The 22,446-nt window shown below is 35.3% G+C and overlaps 1 protein-coding gene across 1 annotated transcript; it reads left to right on the top strand.

The window, feature by feature from the left end:
* The first annotated feature begins 619 nt into the window (after positions 1-619).
* LOC100890625 (multiple epidermal growth factor-like domains protein 10) lies at positions 620-18,880 on the top strand. The gene is made up of 16 exons (XM_030976095.1): positions 620-757; positions 1,099-1,201; positions 2,108-2,224; positions 2,643-2,672; positions 3,148-3,243; positions 4,192-4,296; positions 4,656-4,685; positions 5,249-5,347; positions 5,944-6,078; positions 10,063-10,191; positions 12,762-12,878; positions 13,824-13,856; positions 14,230-14,346; positions 16,378-16,581; positions 17,666-17,832; positions 18,537-18,880. Exons 1-16 carry the CDS (start codon positions 692-694, stop codon positions 18,654-18,656), a joined length of 1,668 nt encoding a protein of 555 aa, XP_030831955.1. The 5' UTR covers positions 620-691; the 3' UTR covers positions 18,657-18,880.
* The last annotated feature ends 3,566 nt before the right edge of the window (positions 18,881-22,446 follow it).

Raw genomic sequence — 22,446 nt, forward strand, 5'->3', positions numbered from 1 at the left:
TATCTTTTCAATTTCTTACTCCTTCTACCCCTCATTCTACTCTTGCTTCTATTTTTAATTGTCTACCCCTCCCCCTCTCTCTCTCTCTCTCTCCCACCTCAACCCTCTCTCTCTTCCACTCTAATTTTCTTCCATCCTCACTGCTTTCTGTTACCCCTTCTCTCTCCCCCTCTCTCTTATTTACTTTGTTAACAAAAACTGAAACGTTTCACATTTCCAGAAATAAAAAAGTAACAGGCAATTTACAAGGAAGCAATAAATCAAACACGTTGTCTACAAACTGACAAAGTGCTATTTGTTAGACTCGGATCTAATTAAGACTGCTAATGCGATATGCAAGTGTTGTCACTGCACTTTGTTGACACACCATGTACTGGTGGCCGAATGAAGTTATCCGAAGCTGTTACATCTACAAAATAAACTTTGAAATGCCAGCCAGGGTGAAAAAGTCGAATTTACGCCTTCACTCTTGAGGATCATAAAATAAAGGAAAATATCCATCGTCATAATTATTTGATGTCAATAATGTGACAGCTTGGAGCTCGTTGGACCAAGTTTAATTTCAATTTTAAATAAGCCCGTGTCATATCAACTACTTTCCACTCCCAGATAACTTTTTGTAGCTGTCGTTTGCAAAACGTCCGCCTTTAAGGCCCCCGTCTCAAACTGAAATTTACTAAGAACTCTCGTCATGAAGAATTGTTTAAATAAGTTAATACTCATCGTTTCTATTTTGGCGTTTGCACTAAACTCAGAGGTATAGTATACTTACTGGACCAATCATTTGCAGTCTCAGTTTGTTTTTTAACGTAATCGAAATGTGATGGTATTTTACCCATAATACATTATCGCTAAATTATAGAGACCATTCAAGACAGCTGACAAATTGGTCAATCTTTGTGCATTTGTCCCCTTTGTGAGGAAAGTAGTAGTTTGAAACAATAAGTTTAATCAGTTATCTGCTTGATAGTGCTTTTCGTTCACATCCTTTTGCTTGCGATTGACGATCTGGTGCGCGTCCACAGTGTCGTTGACGAGGAGTAGGTTGAAACATTAAGTTCGTTCGATTATCTTTTCGATTGTGTTTTTTTTTCACAGGCTTTTGCTTGCGATGACGATCTGGTGTGCGAACACGGTGTCGCTGACGAGGAGACGTGTGAGTGTCTTTGTAGCAGTGGATGGTACGGTGATCGATGTGATGGTAAGAAACTAAAAAAGGAACTGACAATAATTTTAAATTTATGACGGTGAGACAATAGTTCGCGCGTGACCATAATTCGCGGACAGTTGCATATCTAAAGAAATCGGTTAGATTTCGAAAACCTGATATTACCAATGGAAAGGGGAACATTAAATTACATACTGACAAAAGAAGAGTTTGGCTGTGAAAATATTGACAATTTTTGCAGTCTTTCACGTCCCTTCCGAAAAAAATATGAACTTACCGACAAGGGTCTGAAAGTCTTTAATTTTTAGAGAATATGTCTTTAAAATTGTAAGTTAAAAGTTATACCAAATGATTGTTTGATATTTTTCCGTGAAGTTTATAAAATTAGCTTACTTTTGATGGGTCGCCTTTTTGTGTGCATAAAAATTATTTGTAAGCTGTTGTGCGCGAATTAAGGATTCTTTGTTTGTATGCCTTTTTTCATTCGTACAGCATTCCGGTCCGACATCGAATTCGGAGATTGCGATATTGCCGGAATCATTTCGACGATACATTTTCACCAATTTGTATTCTGAAATTTGGACGTTCATATGGTACCTATTGATCTGAATAAATGCGTGTAGAATATGGAAAATCATGGATTGTGGATAAAGTGAATGGCAGCTGCGGGCAGCAAGGGACTGAGTGCTCACTGAACTCTAGGTCATAAGATCCCGGATTGTGAGGTGTATTGCACTTTACGTCATATACAATAAGGTCGTGGTTTGGCGGCATCATCTCAACGAGATGAACGATTCTTTAGCGAATTTGTGTGTCGAATTAATTTGTAACACCGACCTGTTATAAATTGTGAGCCAAGACATTAACTGTAGATTTCAATCTGTCTCTCTGTCTCTCTCTCTCTCTCTCTCTCTCTCTCTCTCTCTCTCCCTAACTCAGATAAGTGTATAGACGACCGAGGAGAGACAGCCTGTAAGGGATATGCACACCTCTGTAACAACACGCAGTATTTGAATTTTGTTCGGAAGAATTGTGCAGCCACGTGCGAATTTTGTGGTAAGATAATATCAGACAATATAATATAAACATGATGAAAACTTTATTTCATTTATTTACTTCCACAGCAAGATAAAAAAAAAATGATAATATAATTATAATCTTCAAAATGTAGACTAATATTATGAAATATGTGAAGTGAGAGGATCATGAAAAGCATAAATGGCTTGTTAACAATAATCCTCACAAAATAAACAAAATAGTAATAACTTTGGTACATAATTTACATTAAAAAAAGTAAAACAACAAAAGTCGATCATATTTGAATTTTAAAAGCATTATATTGACTAATGTTTCTCTGACACGTTGCATAGGGATATGATCCATCGTAAAGGCGACAGTCATCAAGCATGTCCATGATTTTGTGTGATCATATTGAGATTAACCGATATGTTGTTGTCTTTAATTCATGTTGCAGAGAAATTTGGACCCGGGTCAGAAGGTTTCAGTAAGTATACGGATAGGAAATGAAAAATCTTAGAAAGATCAGCGACTCTGGAAAACATCCGGAGTTTGTAAATCATTTCGATCAATTCCATTTTGTTCATTGTCCAGTCACTATTTTATTTTACATGTCATTTCATGACCCTGATGACAATTAACACTGTATACCAGAGACCCGTTTCACAATGCCTTTTTTCAATGACAAATGACAAAAATCAGTGACAAATCTGCTGATAAACAAATAAGAAGCGAGGATTTCAGTAGCTTATTACAAAAACTGTCATTTGTCACTGATGACAAATTTTGTGAAACGCTCCCAGAAAGTAAATGTAGTTATTATTTGCGAAATCTGTCATGTATAGAATTATATGTGTGCATTTGTCTTAATAGAGAACATGATTACGTCATGGAATACAACATTTATTGATTAAAAATAATGGTCTTGAATTTTTGAGTTGAATATTTATTGCTCCCAACAGTTTGTGATCTTCGCTGCTCCGAACCGGGAGGAACGGTGAACGCAGTAACCTGTACCTGTGAGTGCGCTAGTGGGTGGTTCGGCGAACTTTGCGAAGGTAAGATTTCTTTGTCGTCTGTTTATATTGCTCTGTCCTATTACGTTCTTTTCCATACATAATATCAACATTTTCGTTTTCATTACCAGCTTATAATGCAAGTTCTGATGCCGATAAGAAGGTTCAAAAAAGATAGAAGGCTTAGTATAATAATACGAAATTTATCCTTTTACATGTTTTTGAGAAAATGTGTTTGCTTGTTCGTTTCTCTGTAAAATGTTAATAATATCTAGAGATTGCAAATATTCAACGCAAAGCATTTCTATGTTATTTTGAAAAGATGTTTCGTAGATATGCGAGATTGCCTTTCAGCGCACATTCGGTGATAAAGCGATATTCCCATGATGCACTGCGCATTTGTTTACATTTGAGCCAGAAATAGGTCAGTGGAATGCGCGTAAAGGAATGCGCAGCGCGCATCGGATGTAAGGACGCGTAAACACGAACTTTTAATGACGTCACAATGAACTATGCAGTAGAGGGTATCTGTCTGGCCTGTGCCGTAAGAACAAACCCTTTATGACGTCACAATACTTTAGAAGCTAAACTGTGAAGTAGTGCAACATTTTGAAATGTAATTATAAGGCTTTATACATGTATGAACGAGAATTTTATTCTCGCGTTTCTCCTACATGACCTTAATTAAATTTCTCCGTCAACTTGCACTTTCTAAAGGAATTTTACAGTCACCAACTCATACTACACATACATTTCAAAGTTCGAAATTCAAGATCTATTTTTCAAATGGATATTACTTGTATCATTTATCCATTGATTCGTGAAAAAGTAAGTATACAGTGATCTGAAAGCAAATCATTATTATTAATTTTTGTTTTGAGGCGTATAAGGTGCATTCTGTCAGAAACAAATATTCAGTGTATGGTAGAATATTATTTGGAAAAAGTAATCAAAATCAAATGGAAAATACAACTCTCTGTTTTGAAACAGATAAGTGTGAGGATACCACTACAAACTGCCAGAGTTGGGGCGTGGATCAGTGTGCTACGTCACAATCAGTCATTCGTCGTTGCCCCGCTATGTGTGGGGTATGTGGTAAGTTACATTTAGTGCACATTTTTATGATCGAGAAATGGGCAAGCAAAATTGGAAAAATGAGACTCAAAGACAAATCCTTTTTGCGCCTGTGTTCTAATCTATCTGTATCTTGAGTTATAGTGAAGATGTATACTGTGATTACACAGGGATAGGCTAAACTGTGATATTACATTGAGAATTTTTCTTAAACTGTTTCTCGAACGTTTTCTATTTTATTTTACTTTTAGCAGCAGTAAAACCGCACATTTTTTAAGGGCATCCGTGTCCGTTGTATCAAGCTAATTTGTGAACGTGATTAGCATATGCATTGACTGACATTTGTTTTTATTAATATTTCTTATTCAATATTAAAACAGAGGAATTCGGACCGGGTTGTCCTGGCTTTGGTAAGTGTTAAAAGACATTTTGATTAAGGGCTAACCCTAGAAAGAATCGCAGTTTAACAAATATTTATTTGCATGTTATTATCACAATGAATTTCCTGTTCGAATTCGGTGAATGCACTGATGTGATTTATTTGTGATACAAATAACACTTGATCTCTTTACTTGCTGCTAGATATCTTATCTATAAGAACATGTTATACTTATCTTACTTAAAAATCAGACTAATGTCTGTTGTACGTTATGTTCAGGTAGAAGCATTCCTTTGCCAAATACCTCTTCATTTAAACCAAATTCATTTAACATTATCTCAAAGATTTAAAAAAATGAGGTGAATAGACTCGTGTGTCACCATTTCAAATTTGCGAGCGTGAATATCAATGTGAATGTAATTTAACAGAACCCGTTACAAAAGTGTGTTGTAATATTTCCTTAATTAGTTGATTTCCCGAAAGTCGTTACGATCATGCTACTTGCTACTAGCTTAATTTCACAAGTGGATCACGTCGCCTAAATAACCATCTTGTCTCTCTCTCTCTCTCTCTCTCTCTCTCTCCTATCTACAGTTTGCTTGAAGGACTGCGTCAATGGCGGTACGCTGGTCAACACCGAGCACGAATGTCGATGTCTGTGCGCTAAGGGATGGGAAGGGGAACAGTGCGAAGGTGAGAGACATTTCTGTTTTTATGTCAAACATTTTTAAGTCATGTCAACTACCTTTACAGCCGAAAGTATTTGTCAAAACGTGTCCTGCGATTAGCCGGGCAATCCCACCTTTTTCACCAGTGTTAGAATATATGTGGGGTTTGGGGGGGGGGGGGGGGGGGGGTCAAAGTATCGCATTTTGGGTTCATAGTGCATGGTCTAATGCAGATACATTATTTGACGTTTGGTCTTTTTAGGATACTAATCAGTACTTTGTAAGTCCGTTCATGCAGTTTACAAAGTCATTTTGTATATATCAATCATTCTGAAATGCTGGAATTTGCTGTTTTTCCATAGCCTCTAGTACATTTTGAATGCTTCAGAAACTTTGATAGGCGATTACCACACACAATGTGTCGCTTTCTGTATATGACTTCGTTAACCAATATCAACTACCCCCCCAAATACTAACTGTGCATTTGTGTAGTTTGACTTAATTGCAGCAATCATAACAGTAATGTAAAACCTACAAATATGGATACATATTGTTATCAAATGATTTAGATGATTAAAGATCTATGATGCATCTTTAATTATCTCATTTTTATCTTTTCAGTTATGTGCCAGAACAGCGTCAAGAAATGTCAGTATGACGTCACAAAGCTCAACGGAGGCTCGCATTACCGATATGAACAATGTTTTACTGAATCCTATGTCTACGACAAATGTCACGAAATGTGCGGCAGCTGTGGTAAGTTTTAATTAATATGATTTTTTTTTTAATTAATTGATTGATTTATGGATTAATTCATTCATTTGTCAATTGATTTATCAAGAGTATCATTGTTTTTTATCATCGTTATCATTATTATCGTTATCATTATCATCATTATTGTTACTGTCATTATTATTATTATTATAAATATAATTGATATTACTATTATAGAAATATTTTTCGGAATTCTATTCCAACACAATAAACAAAATATAAATGTCATATATATTGAAAACCACTGCACGCAAAAAAAAAGCATATGTGATTGAACAAATATTTGTCCATATTTCTGGGTCGGAAGGGACAAACTATTTTAGTTACTTGTTCAATATGCGATCATTTCAACAGCAATTATACAGATGATTATAATCATGTATACTTCTACCATGTTTTCCCATACGAGATAGAAAACAAACAATTCTAAAATAATTTTGAACACAAATTAGTTTTGGTCTCCAATTCTGTGTAAAACCAAGCACTATTGTTCGTGTCCTGAAAATAATAACCTCCTCATTATTGATTAACTGTAAATGATCTTGATAAAAGTCGATTATATTAACCCTATTCTTAACACGTCTTTCGGATGGTGACGTTAAAGGTCAGTCCTCAGACGTAAATAATCATATCTGATTGATACACGTCTGTAAAAAAGTTACACACACCTATTTTGACCAAGATGTGTTTGCAAGGATTATGCGATTGTCAGAATAAGCACTATTTGAAATAGTAAGCAGTTTTATTTTTGTGTGAAACCAAGTGATAAAAAAGGGAAAGTATCGTTATTTGCGTCATCAGGACAATGCTTGCCAAAATTATCGCTAGTTTTAATTAGATATTGCTCCTGCTGTTAAAGCAAAGTATATTTAGCGCTGTGTGTGTGTGTGTGGTGTTTACTCGTGTCTTACGTGACGTTGTATTACGTGTGGCATGCATACTATGATGATTGTTATGATCATATGGGGAGATTTTTTTCAAGCGTTCATAAGTTCCCATTGTTACCATTGTAATTATTATTATCCATTATTATCATTATTGTTATCATTATCATTAACATCATTATCATTATAATTGTTATTATTATTATTATGATCATGAATAATTTTGTATTATTGTTATTATCATCATAAATAAAATTTATATTTTCATTATCATTATTATTATAAACATTATTATTACAACTATTATAAATTATTCGTACACGTTTTGCCCTCGCATAGGGGCCCTGCATGATAAACAGAGAGAGAGAAAAAAAAGAGAGGGAGGGAGAGAGAGATGATGACGACGACGATGATGATGATGATGATACCCACTCTAGGAAAAAAGTGGGAACGAGGATCAACTCATACGATCATTTACAAAATATATATAAATCCCCATCACCACCGAAAATTATAACTAACCCCCTGAATGTGTTTTACACCTATCTCCCAAAATAGCAAGTTTAACTATGTATATTATTATTAATCGAAACAAGAAAGTGATCAAGTAGTAACAAACTTCTATTATAAGAACAAAATTATCATTGTTCGTTTCTTTCATTTTGATTATTTCACCAAGATACATGTATATTTTTTTTAGCCAAATACATGCCGCTAATATTTAACAAGTCATTTATTCAACAAGCCCATTACATTTACAACTGTGAAAATAAATCGTAAACTAGGTTCAGGCCGAGAGCGTTCTTACTGATGGAGACAATTGAATCGTCATATTTATATATATTCTGTCAGGCGCAGTGAAAATGAACATTTTGTTTATCAATTCAAAAAGAATGAAAATGGAATTGAATGATAATATATATATATATATATATATATATATAGAGGATCTCAAAGCCAAAGAGGGTATAATAGAACACTAAATATTTTCTTTGATTGTATAAGGACATTTCTGAAGTATATGTATATCTTTGGGATAATTAGATTGATAGAATAGGATTAGTATGAACGGAAATTTGTCTTTGTCGCATTCTATTAGCATAATTCTCTGTTCGTACAATACATTTACATGAGATTGATTCCCATTGTATTCTAATGAATGAATTACTTGTTGCAACAATCATGCAATGACATGTGCGATATTATCCAGATTTAGGATTTACGAGATTAAATTATAAAAATCATCGTCGCACACTTCAATCATTTATTTGTCAGCTACCAATCACAGTAGTAACAACCAACACAGATTTGTGCATGAAAGCCTCTAATAACAAAATAATAATTGGGTCTTATTTTACCCAGGGTAGCCATATCAGTATTAATACTGCTTTTCCGGCGGACCCAATATTTTTCTTCTCCTAGGCAACGTAATGATTTTATAAATACAGTGTACAGCACAATCTTAGATATAGTAATACAAGCGCGTATATTAGTTTGTTTTTAATTTGTTTAAATTAGTAGTTACTTTCATAATATATTACTTTAATTTTTGTTAATACTGTTCATAAATGTTTGTTTAGTACATTAATTATAGATACATGAAAATACGCTTCGTTTTACGGATAATGTATTTTCTATTATTCTTTATAGATAACAGTGTGAATGGGTGAAGATTTTATATTAAACTGAAACTTTAATCAAGAAAGATCTCTTCATGCGGATACTATCATAATGAAAGTGATTTTATTACGAGGGAACTTTTCGCAGCTGACAATAATCACTTTGTTTACTGTGTAGCAATTTCATAGCGCATACCCCCACCCTCCCCTTGGGTCCGTTTGCGATGCACCTATTTCATCACTCAATTAAATCTATTTCCCGAAAGCGTAGTAGCAAAACGAAGTGATTTGCGAAAAACGAACATTAATCCTTATGTCCCGTATGTACATCCTAGAAAAGAATGACAAGGGCAATTCATCAAAGTATTTCAATTTTTATTATCAGAGGAATTACGAGTGCGTTCCCCGTTATGAGAGAGTAATACTAAAAAGTTCTTTATCTAGTTCTAGATTCACCTTTCTAGAAAAGAGACTGTTTTAATTGTAATTGGGAGCTTATATTGCTTCCAATCTGATAGGTAATTGAGGATTATGTGTAAGTTCTTTCATTGTATAAATTATACTGTGCCCCTTTCATTGGAAGGAACCTGGTAATATTCGACTAGGATGAGAATCTGACCACTTCCAACTCCAACTTGTTTACCTTTTACATTGAGAATTCTTATATAAATCGAATACAACAAGATCAAGTATGGTGCTATATGTTGGGTGACAGCACAGTTAAGACTATTCTAATGTCTTGTTGACTCCCTTCACAATGATTTAATTCATATTCTTGTTTCCATCCTGTTTCAAATTGTTTCCTTCGTCAGTGCCCTTAATATTTGTTGACGACTTTTCTTTTGTTGATTTTGATTAAATTTTGATATATCACAGTTGTTTGCCTTCAAGGATTTTCATTCTTTCGTACACTTTTGTATTCTTTATTGTTGTGGAAAATAAACTGATAATAAGTATACATATTTTGTTTGAGATTACCACATGTTAGATACGATGCATTCTCATTTTAATAAATATATTTAAGTGTATTGTGTACACTTCTCTGATTAATATTTGCAACTCATACATTCAATTAGTATTGTGATTTTGTCTTACATTTGTAATTGTATGTTTCTATCTCATTCTTACGTATTCCTCTTAAGTCGTTTAATTCATTTAAGTTTATAATGTCAAGCGCTTAGAAAGAATATGTACAATGATTGCTATATTAATGTTTATTATTATCATCGTTGTTACTATTATTACTATCATTAATTTCAAGACGATCGCAGCAACTTTCGAAAAATCAACCTAAGTCAATTTCAATAGCCTTCTGAAATATGCGTATTATTATACGCATTATGTAATCCGAATATGATATCCATGGGACATACAATATAGGGTATTTAAATTACCCTTGAGTTCATTTTCGAAAGGAGCTGTGATCGTGTTTATTTGTTTGTTGTTGTTTTCATATTTTCCAGAGACGTTCGGGCCTGGTTCTCCCGGGTTTACGTGCACTCTGACCTGTCTTAACAATGCAACCCTGATTAGTAATGCAACCCATTGCTACTGCCAGTGTACAGACAACTACATCGGGGTTAGATGTGAAGGTAGGGCTCACGTGTGTTTATACTTCGAATTCAGGAGCGGTTCTAGAATAATTATTCTATTTTATTTATTTATTTATTCATTTTATTATTATTGTCATTATTAGTAATGTATATTTCTTTTAGGGGGGCTTAGAGATTCTAGCATTCATTTTCTACATGAGCCTTGCGATTTTTTGAGGGGGCGCTTGAAGAATTTGTTTCGGGGCGTGGAGGACCAATCTGGAACCGCTACTGCTCTAATTCTAATTTACCTGTGGTAGTACGAAATCATTCTCCGGTGACGATTACTTACTTTAAAGATGAAGTTGAGTTCTGGTCATGCGATTGCATTGTGACAGAAACGGTGTGGGATCGACCAGAAAAGGTTGATCATCTAACATATAAGAATTTGTGTGTATTGCAAGGTTCTGGAATCATCAAAATGATGAGAAATTTGGCCAAGTCTTGGTGAAGTTACAAACACTGTACACAGAAAGATGTATATGGGACTACACGAACACGTGGCGTAAAAATCCTACCCCCGATTTTTACGATGTTACATGCCATATTTAGAATATGAAGGCATTTGAAGAGCCATGCTTTTCAGGGAACATGTCTTATCTGATGTTCTTCCACACTTGCATAATAAGAATGATAACGCTCACAAATTATTTTTCACCTCTTCCCAGAACTGTCCACGTTTGTCTTACTTTAGCTCTCAAAATGGTTGCAAAGTATGAAGAGGATGACATAAGCATACCCCTCCCTAGTTTTCATGTCTTTGATGAGGGCGGCAACGCTTTTAATAGGGACTTTTAGATTTGCGCGGACTGATACGTGTGACGTCCATTCAAGGCAGTGTATTAAAAGGACGTCGACCGTAGCAATCCCCATTGTCTTCGTGCGAATCTAAAAGTCCCTAATAATGTGAATCTACGACACATGTTCCGGCGATAATTTATCCGGGGCCAATACTTATTCTAAACCCAGCCTGGACTCGTATTCACGTGAACTCAACACTATACCTAGGCCTAGCCCTGACTATACCATAAAACCCAATGGTAACCCTAACCCTAAGGGCGACCCATCCATAGTTATTTCCTCATGTAATCATGTATATTGTTATTTATTTGTTTATTTTATATGTGATAAATATAATCAAATCAAATCAAATCAAACCTATATCTTTGACAAAATAAAGAAATTCGTCGCCAGAGAAAATGTCGGAGCATCTCATTTAATAGTGGAAAGCATCGTAGGTTACATATCGTTTTCCGAACGTTCCTGTTTCCAAAGGTTCATTATGACATAGATCCCTAAATCGTTTTTCGGAATTCCCAATCTTCAGAATAATGAACCCAATTTTATTTTCTGAATTACAAACCTTCGGAATAATGAACCCTATTTCACTTTCGGAACTATTATCATTCTGAAAAAAACTTGTGCCTCCCCCAGCGTATACTACATGCTCCGGGCCCAAGATCCTGTCTGTGGTGCGATACACCTGGGATCTTTTCAATGAGTTTTTGGTTTTGCGGTTAGAATGAAGATGAGGATGACGGGTGAATCTCTATCAATTTCCCTTTTTTTTGCACAAGACAAGTCATCGTCTTTAATTTATTCCAATACTCATTCTGTTTTAGATGACACATATACTTAAATGTAAACCGTCGTACAATTCTTCTCTTACAACAATAAGTATGACAAAATATCTTTACATAAAGAAATCATATGATCAGATTTACCAATCTTTTTTAAAACAATTTGTACAACATTGGATCAGGATAATCGTTATAACAAATTTTGGTTTGCGGTGTTGCATGTAGATACGGCTTAAGGGGGAATCTCAATCTTTTTGTATATGACAAGTTATTAATAATTTCATTTACTCACACATCTCATTAGCGCCTTTGATTAGGCAACTAGATATTGGCGCTTTATAAATACCTGGATTGGATTGGATTAGATGCTTACTTTATTCTCTATTGAAAGCAAGTATGGAGGTCATGTGAAAATACAATATCTATCACGTAAGCCTAGGATTACTTACAGTTTTTTGAAAACAATAATGCTATAGAAAAGAAAAGGAAAATGATAGCATAAATAGGCATAAGATCAAGGTAAATATATAATTTCACAAATATATTCTACAACGTATAGAAAATATTGTCAAAGCCCCCTTTCCCTCCTTACCCCAAAGAGAATTCAGAAAGAATAATGATGGTAGCATAAAATACCAATGCAAAACGCTTTCTCATCTATTATTTTGATATAGGCCTAATCTCCAGGCTTCGCGTCTACAATGTTACAGAATTTAAATATAATAATGATAAGGATTTGGTATCAACTCATGGTTCAAACATGTACGACGATTTCAAAATTAATCACACCCTCTCTATCCCTCTTTCTCCCCCCTCTCTCTCTCTCTCTCTCTCTCTCTCACTCTCTCTCTCTCTCTCTCTCTTTCTCCTTTTCTTTGTCTCTGATTTTGACATTATCATTTACTCTTTTCCCTTTTGTTGTAGGTATCTTATCTTTTCGATGAAGCAAAAGCTGCTCTAATCGAATTGTTTGTTTTCCTCTATTTTCAGCGGAATGCAGAGATCTGAAGCAACGTTGCAGACGTATACGAGCTTCGGACTGCCACAATCCAGACTACATCCCGTACATGAAACAAAACTGTCCAGTTAGATGTGGGCTGTGTCATGGTAAGTATTAGATGTTTGAGGTGACCCCACCCCCAGCCCACCTCCGCTTCCCCACCCAAATGTGAAACATGTGAATGAGAGAAAGTAATCAAATGAAACTTAGATATCCGAGATTCGTGCCATTTTATTTAGCTATTGTATGGCGCCTTCATGTCACGAATACTAAATCGTCAGAGCTACTCACTTGCAATTTTATTTTCATTTTCTTTCAAGGTTACAGATTCTCTATTTCAAATACCATTACTTGACCACATATTATTTACGACCTTTTTTCCCCATCTTCTTCGATCGCCTTTAAGGATTTACTTGCCGTCTGCAATTCCCGCTCGATTTAGCACAAAGTATTGTAAAATAGAATTACTTAGAAACCCTACAGTTTGACATTCCCTCCGGCGCGCGCGCCTCATAAAACGTGTGAAAGAGTTCGTGACTGCGGGTTAATCTGATTGTGAGTAAAAGCATGTGAGGTAACATGTGCCTTTCCCTTTCTCGTCATTCGCACCGAGCCTTCTCTAGCCTTCCATACCCCCCCCCCCCACCCCCAAAAAAAATTTCGAGAAATTTCGTCTGTCGAAATGAGTACTTGACAAGGACGGCGTTTTTTTATTGACTTTTTAAAACAGTTATTTGTTAACATTATTTTGTGTGTGAGTGCCTTGTTTTTCTTTTCCTTCATGCGTAGCCAGGCGAGGGGCCGGGGGGGGGGGGCACATTTGATGGGTGAATACACAATGGGAGAAGGATTTAGGTAAGATAGGGTATCCCTCCTTCCATGATGAGAAGGATACCCGTCACCGTTTCCGTTAATTTTAGGAAGGGAGGCCATCTTAAATACATTTTAATTGATGCAGTTTGGATTACCAATATTTGTGTCATGATTTATTACTTAAGTAGATGTTGATAAATAATTTCATTCCAATCTTCCGACTTTGATACTATTTCCAGAACTGGACGTAAGCTGGGGTGACTTTTTTCTTGGTAAGTCCATTTTTCTTAATTTTGTCCTAATTTCCCTTAGATTTTCAAACTCCTATAAATGGCGACGACAGATCGCTCATTCTTTTCTCAACCGTAATATGAATTTGAATTCTGATTCATCAGGATAATGCCCATCATTTTCGAATCAACAAACCCATGCATATTCAATAATTTCAATTGATACAAGGATTCCGGCTTCAATAATTTGAAAACAAAACAACCTTTCATTAATTGCCTTTGGCTGTGTTCCGAATAATGTCAGCTTGTCAATTTTGATGATAATTAATTACAGATTTTACATACAGTAGATTTTTTTCTTCAAATGAAAGTGTTAAAATTCCGCTGATAAATGAAATATTGATTCTCCTCTCAGCAAACGCCGAGACGCCACGAACCGCCGAAGAACTTTTAGAAGAGAGAGCCCTCAACGGCCAATCTCGATCTCACCTCGGTGATGGTATTGAGGTGGTGTTTCTTATCGATAATTCAGGTATTTAATTAAATCAAAAATATAGAAGGAACATGAGAAGAATGAATAAGAAATTGTAGTTATATTGATAGGAAGAAAATGAAAATGGAGAAAGAATAAAAGTTTAAATAGCAATTATCGATGGAGGATAGTAGTAAAGGAAATCGATCTAACAAATCAAAAAACACACACCATGAATTAAAGGAACTAGGTTTAAGGAGAACAAAATTAATACAGACCATTTAAAAATGAGGGGGGAGGGGGTGAGACAATGAATAAAGAAGAAGAAAATTATAGAAACAGCATTATAAGCGGTCATAATGGGAGTATAGTCGTAGAATATCAGGGAGAGAAATTGTAATACTAATAGGTGTAGATGTAGGATGGGCGTAGAAATAGGGGTAGAAATAGAAATGGTATTAGGTAGTGGGAGAATTATAACAGTTTTATGAGTAGTAACAGTAAAAGTGGAAGCAGAATTAGAAGTAGGGGTCTATTCAGTAGCATTGTAAGAATATCTTAAGTAGATGTAGACTTATAAGTTGTAGTAAAAGTAGACTTGTAAAGGCTTGAATTAGAAGAAAAACGTGAACGCAATTTTTTTCGAAAAATCAACTCAAGGATAATTGCAATACCGTATTTGTACATCCCTCAGGAATCATGTTTTCGGATTAACTAATACGCCTTGTCAAATCAACAGGTGGCGCACAAGGCTATTACAATAGCCTTAGGTTGATTTTGCGTAGGTAGTTGCTATCGCGTTAGAAGCAGATTTATTTGTATGAATAAAATCAGAAGCAAAAACGAAACACGATCTCAAATATTTTCGACAAATCAACTCAAGGACAATTTCAATACGGTATTCTAGATTCTACATCAAATATAAACCATGTTCGGATTAATACGTCAATGTCGTGACGCACATTTCAATAAGCGAGTTCGTAAATAGCTCTGGATCGCATGACCCCCAAAATATCCACAGATCTTAGACACGATGAATACTTCCCACCTGTGCATTTTAGATTAATCACTGCTGAAGTGATGGAGGTGCTTCATGGATACCTTTTGTTTGCCTCTTGAGAAGAATACTTCCACTTATGTATCAGATAAATGTACTGTTGGTGCATAAATGAATACTGATTACATAGCTTTCATGAGCACGATCCGAGTATTCGTCTCAATGGTTTTACAATTTGGGTACGAATGACCTTTATGTGCCCATGCGCAAATCCTAATTACGAACTCGCTTATTGCCTGAGGTTGATTTTGCGTAGGTAGTTGCTATCGCGTTAGAAGCAGACTTATTTGTATGAATGAAATCATGTCAGAAGCAAAAACGAAACACGATCTCAAATATTTTCGAAAAATCAACTCAAGGACAATTTCAATACGGTATTCTAGTCCAATAGAAATCATGTTCGGTTTACGTCTAATACGTCAATGTCGTGACGCACAAAGTAGATTTATTTGTTTGAATAAAATCAGAAGCAAAACGTGTAAAAGTGGAAATAGGAATAGGCTATGAGTATCTTGAGTAGATAATTATAGAAGTAAAGGTATACTACAAGTTAACTAGAAGTATAGTAAAAAATATGGGTAAGTAGTAGAAATTGTACTTATTTGTATGAACAGAATCAGAAGCATAACGTGTAAAAGTAGAAGTATTTTAAATGGAATGAGAAATAGAAGTAGAATCGTACGTAGATGTAAAAGTAGAAGTCGAGGATGAACTAAAAGTTGTATAGAGAGAAGAGTGGGTTAAAGTACCAGAAATTTAGAATAGTTAATAATAAAGCAGTAGTAGAATAAAGTAGTGGCAGTAGCAGAAGTTGCAGGGTTGTAAAGTAGAAGAAATGAAAGTAAAGAGTCTCTTTACTTCAAATTCAAATTGGTTATTTCAATTTTTATTATTTTCTTCTCTCAGAGAAAAAAAAATGTAATAACCAATTTGAAATATTCGACCCAGAATCTTGGAGACCCCTTAACAAATAATAAATAAAGATCACAAAATAAAACAATTAATTGAAACTGCTTTCTCTCTTTGACATACAGGCAGCGAAGGAACAGATGATTTTGAAGCAAAGCGCGCCATGCTGCGTCAGTTCATAGATCGACTCGACCTCGCTACACAGGGAGGCATTCGTCTCCTCTTCGCCACGTTCGCCTACACAATCCGAGTGGAGAACAACCTCTACGACATCATCGTGGGTTCCAAAGAGTCAGCTCTCAAATCTCTTCAAGACATTTCGTACGAGGGTGCGTTTAAAACCTGTTTCACACGAGTCGTCCTTTCGATTGCGTTATTACACTATGAATATGACGGACAAAGAAAGAGGACAAAATATACAGTTCCTCATTCTACCCTCAACAATTGCTGTGGTAGACAAAGGAACATACCTTCACTGCTGTTATGTAAAAATGTGTAGAAAAGGTGTCACATGCATATTCACCTGTTCTACATATTTTTACATAAAAAAGCAGTGAAGGGATGTTCCTTTGTCTACCACAGCAATTGTTGAGGGTAGAATGAGGAACTGTATATTTTGTCCTCTTTCTGTGTCCGTCATGTTCATAGTGCAACGAGGCATCCTTTCGATTGCGTCATTACCTTCGCTAATCACTCCCGTGAAGGCTATGTCCTTATGCGCATACTGTAAATACACCTGCGCTTCGTTATTATACTAAATACGCCTTCACCAACGAAGATTTCATTAAAATAAAAACAAAAGGCGTATCACTCAACTGTATGTACATTAATTGGTATTTAATTTTGAGGATATTTCAAATACGCAAGAATGGTAACTCATTTGCAAGTGATATGTTGAACATGAACACTCTTGAAAGTGGGGGCAATAGTCTCTTTAACCTTTCCTTTTGGGCTTATTTGTCAGTAAAACTATTACAAATTATGAATATTTTTTTGTGCTTGAGCAGTTAAGTACCCTTCCAAACACAAAATACTTGAACTTGGAAGTTGCACTTAACCATATATATTATGATTAAAACCGTGAAACAATTCTTCTTCCAATATCTCTTCTTCAACTTGAACCTCTACTTCTTCACATTCTTGTTGTCCTCTTCTTCTTCATCTTTTTTTTTCTTCCTCCTCCTTCTCATCCCCTCCTCTTTCCTCATCTGCTATTCCTACTGCTTCTTCATGTATACTACTAAATATATTGCTCGTAGCTGTTTCCAAAGTGTTGCTCCTATTTCTGATACGGGTTCTGATGCTACTTCTTATTCTCCTTCTCCTTCTCCTTTTACCTCTACTTCCAACTCTACTTAAGTATACTTTTATCAACCGATATTTCAATGTATTTTTCCCTTCTTTTATTATCAGGTGGAGAAACTCGTCTTCGCCTGGCGCTGCGCACCGCTATGAACAACATCTTCGCGCATTCCCGAAATAACGCGCGTCAGGTCTTGTATGTCATGACGGACGGCCTGTTCGCAGACAATGACTTCCCGGAGTCCAGCGCGACCAAGCTCCAGAAGAGAGGCATAGAGGTTTGTTCATGTAGATTATGGGGAACAGGAGAACAACATATCATTAGTATTAACAAAATGTAAATGAACCTAAAAACTAAAGAAGTGTATCATCGAATCTTGCGTGATTGTCCTTACAGTTAGCCTAGACATACTTAAGGCTTTCAAACTTTACAGGCCTCGTTTAGCTTATAGAGTTGAAATTGATCCAAATCAATCGCACGTTTGCAGTCTCCTATCTATTATGTACATTGTTGCGATCGATATCAATTCTTTATAAAACGGAGCCCTGATTTATAGACATGAACAAACATTCTACAATACCGTTTTTACTGATATGTAAAAGTAAAAGAGAGAAGAAAAAAAAGACGTTGTGAAGTGTTTTTTTGATAATGAAGTAATGAAGACTCTTATGTAACCCCAAATTTTGCTATGAATTCATCAAGTGTTAAAATTAATCAATATCTAATTTTGCCATACTGGAATACAGTTGCCACTCTCCACCCGGGTTAGATACATTTGTACCCAGTATGAAATAAATTCCTTAAATGCTTGACCACCTTATCATATTACGTGTAGCTCTGCTGAGACCAGGATAATAATATGCTTTGTTAAGCGTGTTAATCGTAGAAAGCGCTGAAGATTACGTTTTCATAGTAGCTGAGCTACATAAGAAAATAATTAATCATTAATTTTCATCTTTCCCTAATTCTCGTTTCTTATAGGTATACGCCTTGCCGACAAATGAATTCTATGATGACGACGCTTTGGCATCTCTCACAAGCTATGCCGTAGATCACGTGGTTCTCGTCAATTCTGCGGACGACATCCCACTACCTTATTAACATTCTCCATCTATTTGAAGTGTGATACACAGTAATATACTCCCATGTTCAATCTTTTCATTTCATTTCCGACCTATTTTGACTTATCGTAGAGAAAATGTTGATATTATTTACTCAAATAATTATAAATTCCATTAATTTCTAACACATTTTGTTAGCATTAAAACTCAAAGGCATGTAGAGTTACCCCTTCGGGATAGAGTATTCTTTATTTTCGAGATGGGAGGGGGGGGGGGCTGCTGTGGCGTAGATACAGGGGCATATGCCCATCGCATGAACAAGAGAGAGGGCCTTATTCTCTGGCATATCATTTACCTAGTAATATTGAAGACTCACCCACTCGACACCAATGCCCTCAACCTCCCCCCCCCCCCCCCCCCACCGTTGTCTATGGCATATGCAGATTGATATTGTAGTCATGATTGAAAAGGTATAATGCCAACTGCGTTTTTCCTTTCTTTTTAGGTGTGAAATGTATAAAAAATGAATCTTTTAAAGGAACTTGTATGAATTTTAATTACCATCCATCTGACTAATTAGAATAATAACGAAATTAATATAAGTATAATACATAACTGTCTATAATTTGTGTTATCATCTTTGCTAATTACCCTTTCAGACTTCTTATCCATGTTAGACATCATTTACAAGACATCAAATAAAGAAACAAGAGACTCACTACGCAGTATTCTCGTTATTTTATTTTTTTTGGTTTAATTTTTTTTCTCAATCAATAAACAAATACACTGTACAGGTACCTGGCAAAGATAAAATTATATATTTTTCTTCAATTTGTTTGTTGCAAGATGAAATAAACCACCCTGAAAGTGATCGAGTGTTCTTTGTTATGAAATCATCCACATCATCATCATCATCAACAAAAATACTTCACATGTGGTTTGACAACTTAAAATTACTGCAACAAACAGAAAAATAAACGTGTCAAGATTCATCAAATGATCACACTCGCTCTCACACACTTACTCTAGCACTCGCAACTTTTCAAGTTTTTTTCCTTGTAACTTCTTATATACTATTTACAATGTACAATCTTGTGTTAAATTATAATACACGGAGCAAGAATAAGTGCAATGAATATCAGTGATTTCAGAAAGCTCACTTCCACCCACGGCCCTTCATTTCGGAAGTACTGCCATTTTCATCCTTTTCAAGAAATTGTTTGTTCTTTAAAACTCTCTTCACAAATATAAGCAACAACAAAAATATATATAGCTTTGTCTCTGTTTCTAGTTCTTCATCATAACACTTTTACGTATCGTTAAGTATTAAACATCACACAAATAAAATATTTGGCCAGAATACAGCTGAATTGAATTGTCAAAGAAAAGTACAAGTGGTTGGTTTGGCATTAGATCGAGATGTTCTATCTATGTTCAGTTGTCTGCTACAAGTTGATGTGTCAAAGGTAGGGGCAAAAATCATGCAAAACTTAAATTAAAAAAACAATCAAATAGATGCAGCTTGATTAGATGTTGGTCAGATTGAATCCTGGCATCGTTTTCTTCAGTTCTTGAGGAAAACAAATTGCCTGGGATTTTAAGTGGTGAGAAATTAAAACAGAATAAAAGAATTTACAGAATGGTTGGTAGAATGATCTAAAAAAAAGAAATAAGGCTAGATTGTTGTTCATGAGGTACTCTAAACAGAGAAGGGACAATGTGTTTTTTCTTTCTTTCTTACGTCTACTTCCTACAATTGAATACATGGGTGCATTACAAAGTATACTAACATAAATTACAGCACAGTTTAATATTAATACTTTATAACAAAAAAAAGGTACGGGCTAACCCAGGAGGCTGACATAATCCGTTCAGCTGTCAAAATATTAGATTTTCATGATTGTCATTGATAATATTTCAAACACCCACTACAGCAAGTTCCCATTGTGATTACCAGAAATAATGACACCATACATGTGCCAGCTTTTCCCGATGTAGACAAAATCACAACTCAAATGGGGAAAAATTAACAATAAATAATTCAAAAACAGGAATCTAGTTTGCAAATAACACACACTGCTACAATATCTTCAGATAAAGAATACATTTCTGTTCTTAAATCCTTCCCAAATCTTACTGAAATAACATTCTATCAAGTGACAGGTAAACTTGAAGTCTAATTAAGCTGCTAATAGAATGCAATTAAGCATAACAAACTGCACTTCATCCAAGTCTTCCTACAGCAATCTCAGGGGCTACAGGGTGTCCCATCAAAAAGGTAAGATGGAATAATGAACTCTGCATTTAATATACTGTTAGTCAAGCTAATGACGGCAAGAAGGAACATTGATTAAACATTTTAAGTATTCAGCTTTCAGAAATCAATACAGATTTGCACAAAGGATATAACATATAAATTATCAGCTCTAGATTGCTTAGGATATTTCTGAAGAGAATTGAAACACAACTCCCTCAAAGGAATGTTTAAATAAAATGGTTGAATAAGTTCTTAGAAAAAAGCATGTAATCAAGAACCTTAAGTTTGGCACCAACAAATCTCTGAATTGCATACATGTGTCGCTTCATTGACTTGGGAGTGAAAAGGAAAGAAGCAAGCATTTGAAGTAAAAAGCAACAGTTGAATTGAAAATATACATGCCAAAGACATCGTAGCAAACATTGATACTTACATACAATGCACCTGATAATATGTCATTGCCGACTCACTAAATGCCCAGCTTCCCTCAATTAAAACCAATTTATCCCTCACACACTTACAAAGTGTAACTCTTACTGCTCGACAATTGCATAAACTCTTTCAAGCATGGTTGACTACATACATGTAGAAGCACCATAAACTAAACTAACTTACTGATTGAACACGAGTAATTGGTTGTACGACACGTGCTCCTGCGACTATAGCTCCACAGTCAATGAAATACAATAACAAAATGCCTAACCTCAACCCTAGACCAGCAGTACACCTAACCTTTACCCTGACCAGGCATTGTTTAACAATGTTTCCAGTTTTACCAATCTGAGATGCATGGTCCTACGTGTTATCAGTGTCTGTGATATGGTGTAGTATTGAAGCCCTACAAAAAATGGCGCTTCCAAATGATCATGAAGTGCTTCAAGAAAGTAAAAATCTTTGAGTCACCGGCTTAACCATACTCATTTTCCCCAATAGACTGTAGTGTGGTATAAAAAAAACTGTATGGCAAAGTTTGTGACATTTCTAATTCCAATCACAAATATCTTGATAATCAGACAGGTGATTGGCTGGTAAAAGTCACGGGATTTCTGACTGACCTAAAGGTTCATAATTATGATTGCAGCATGAGCTAAATCCAGGATTTTATTTAGAATCTGAGGCAAAGAAACCCAATCCCTTTAACCTTAAATAAAATGGCAGCTCTCATTCTAATCCACCACTTTTGATGAAAGCCGGGAGCAATTGTCGCCAGACCACATGTCTGATCACCAATTTAAGCTGGTATTCATCTTGTCTTTGTGCATACGATACAAAGCAAATAAAATGATACCATGAGAACATGTAACGGGTTGTTGAAGTAGCTATCGCTCTTGTTTAAAGGCAGTGTCCAATACGGGAATTAACAACTCAATAGCAAATACATATATTACCCCACCCTCATCACCCCTTTTCTGTATGAAAATTAAAGGTAATAGAGTCTAGTAAGATCTAGGTATGATGGAAAATTTCACAGACTTAAACCGAACTTGCATTGAATTTTTACAGACTACAAATGAATATAAAGAAAAAAAGAATAAACAATGACAGAAATTATATTACAGCTCTGAAATAAGCA

The sequence above is a fragment of the Strongylocentrotus purpuratus genome, unplaced genomic scaffold (genome assembly GCF_000002235.5).
Source record: "Strongylocentrotus purpuratus isolate Spur 01 unplaced genomic scaffold, Spur_5.0 spur5_scaffold_8, whole genome shotgun sequence".
Taxonomy (NCBI): domain Eukaryota; kingdom Metazoa; phylum Echinodermata; class Echinoidea; order Camarodonta; family Strongylocentrotidae; genus Strongylocentrotus; species Strongylocentrotus purpuratus.

Bases quoted from the DNA above. Each gene is read 5' to 3' on its own strand.
- LOC100890625 (XM_030976095.1), top strand. From the start codon at position 692: ATGAAGAATTGTTTAAATAAGTTAATACTCATCGTTTCTATTTTGGCG. The intron at 1,202-2,107 runs GTAAGAAACTAA...TCCCTAACTCAG, and splicing joins GTACGGTGATCGATGTGATG to ATAAGTGTATAGACGACCGA. The intron at 4,686-5,248 runs GTAAGTGTTAAA...TCCTATCTACAG, and splicing joins ACCGGGTTGTCCTGGCTTTG to TTTGCTTGAAGGACTGCGTC.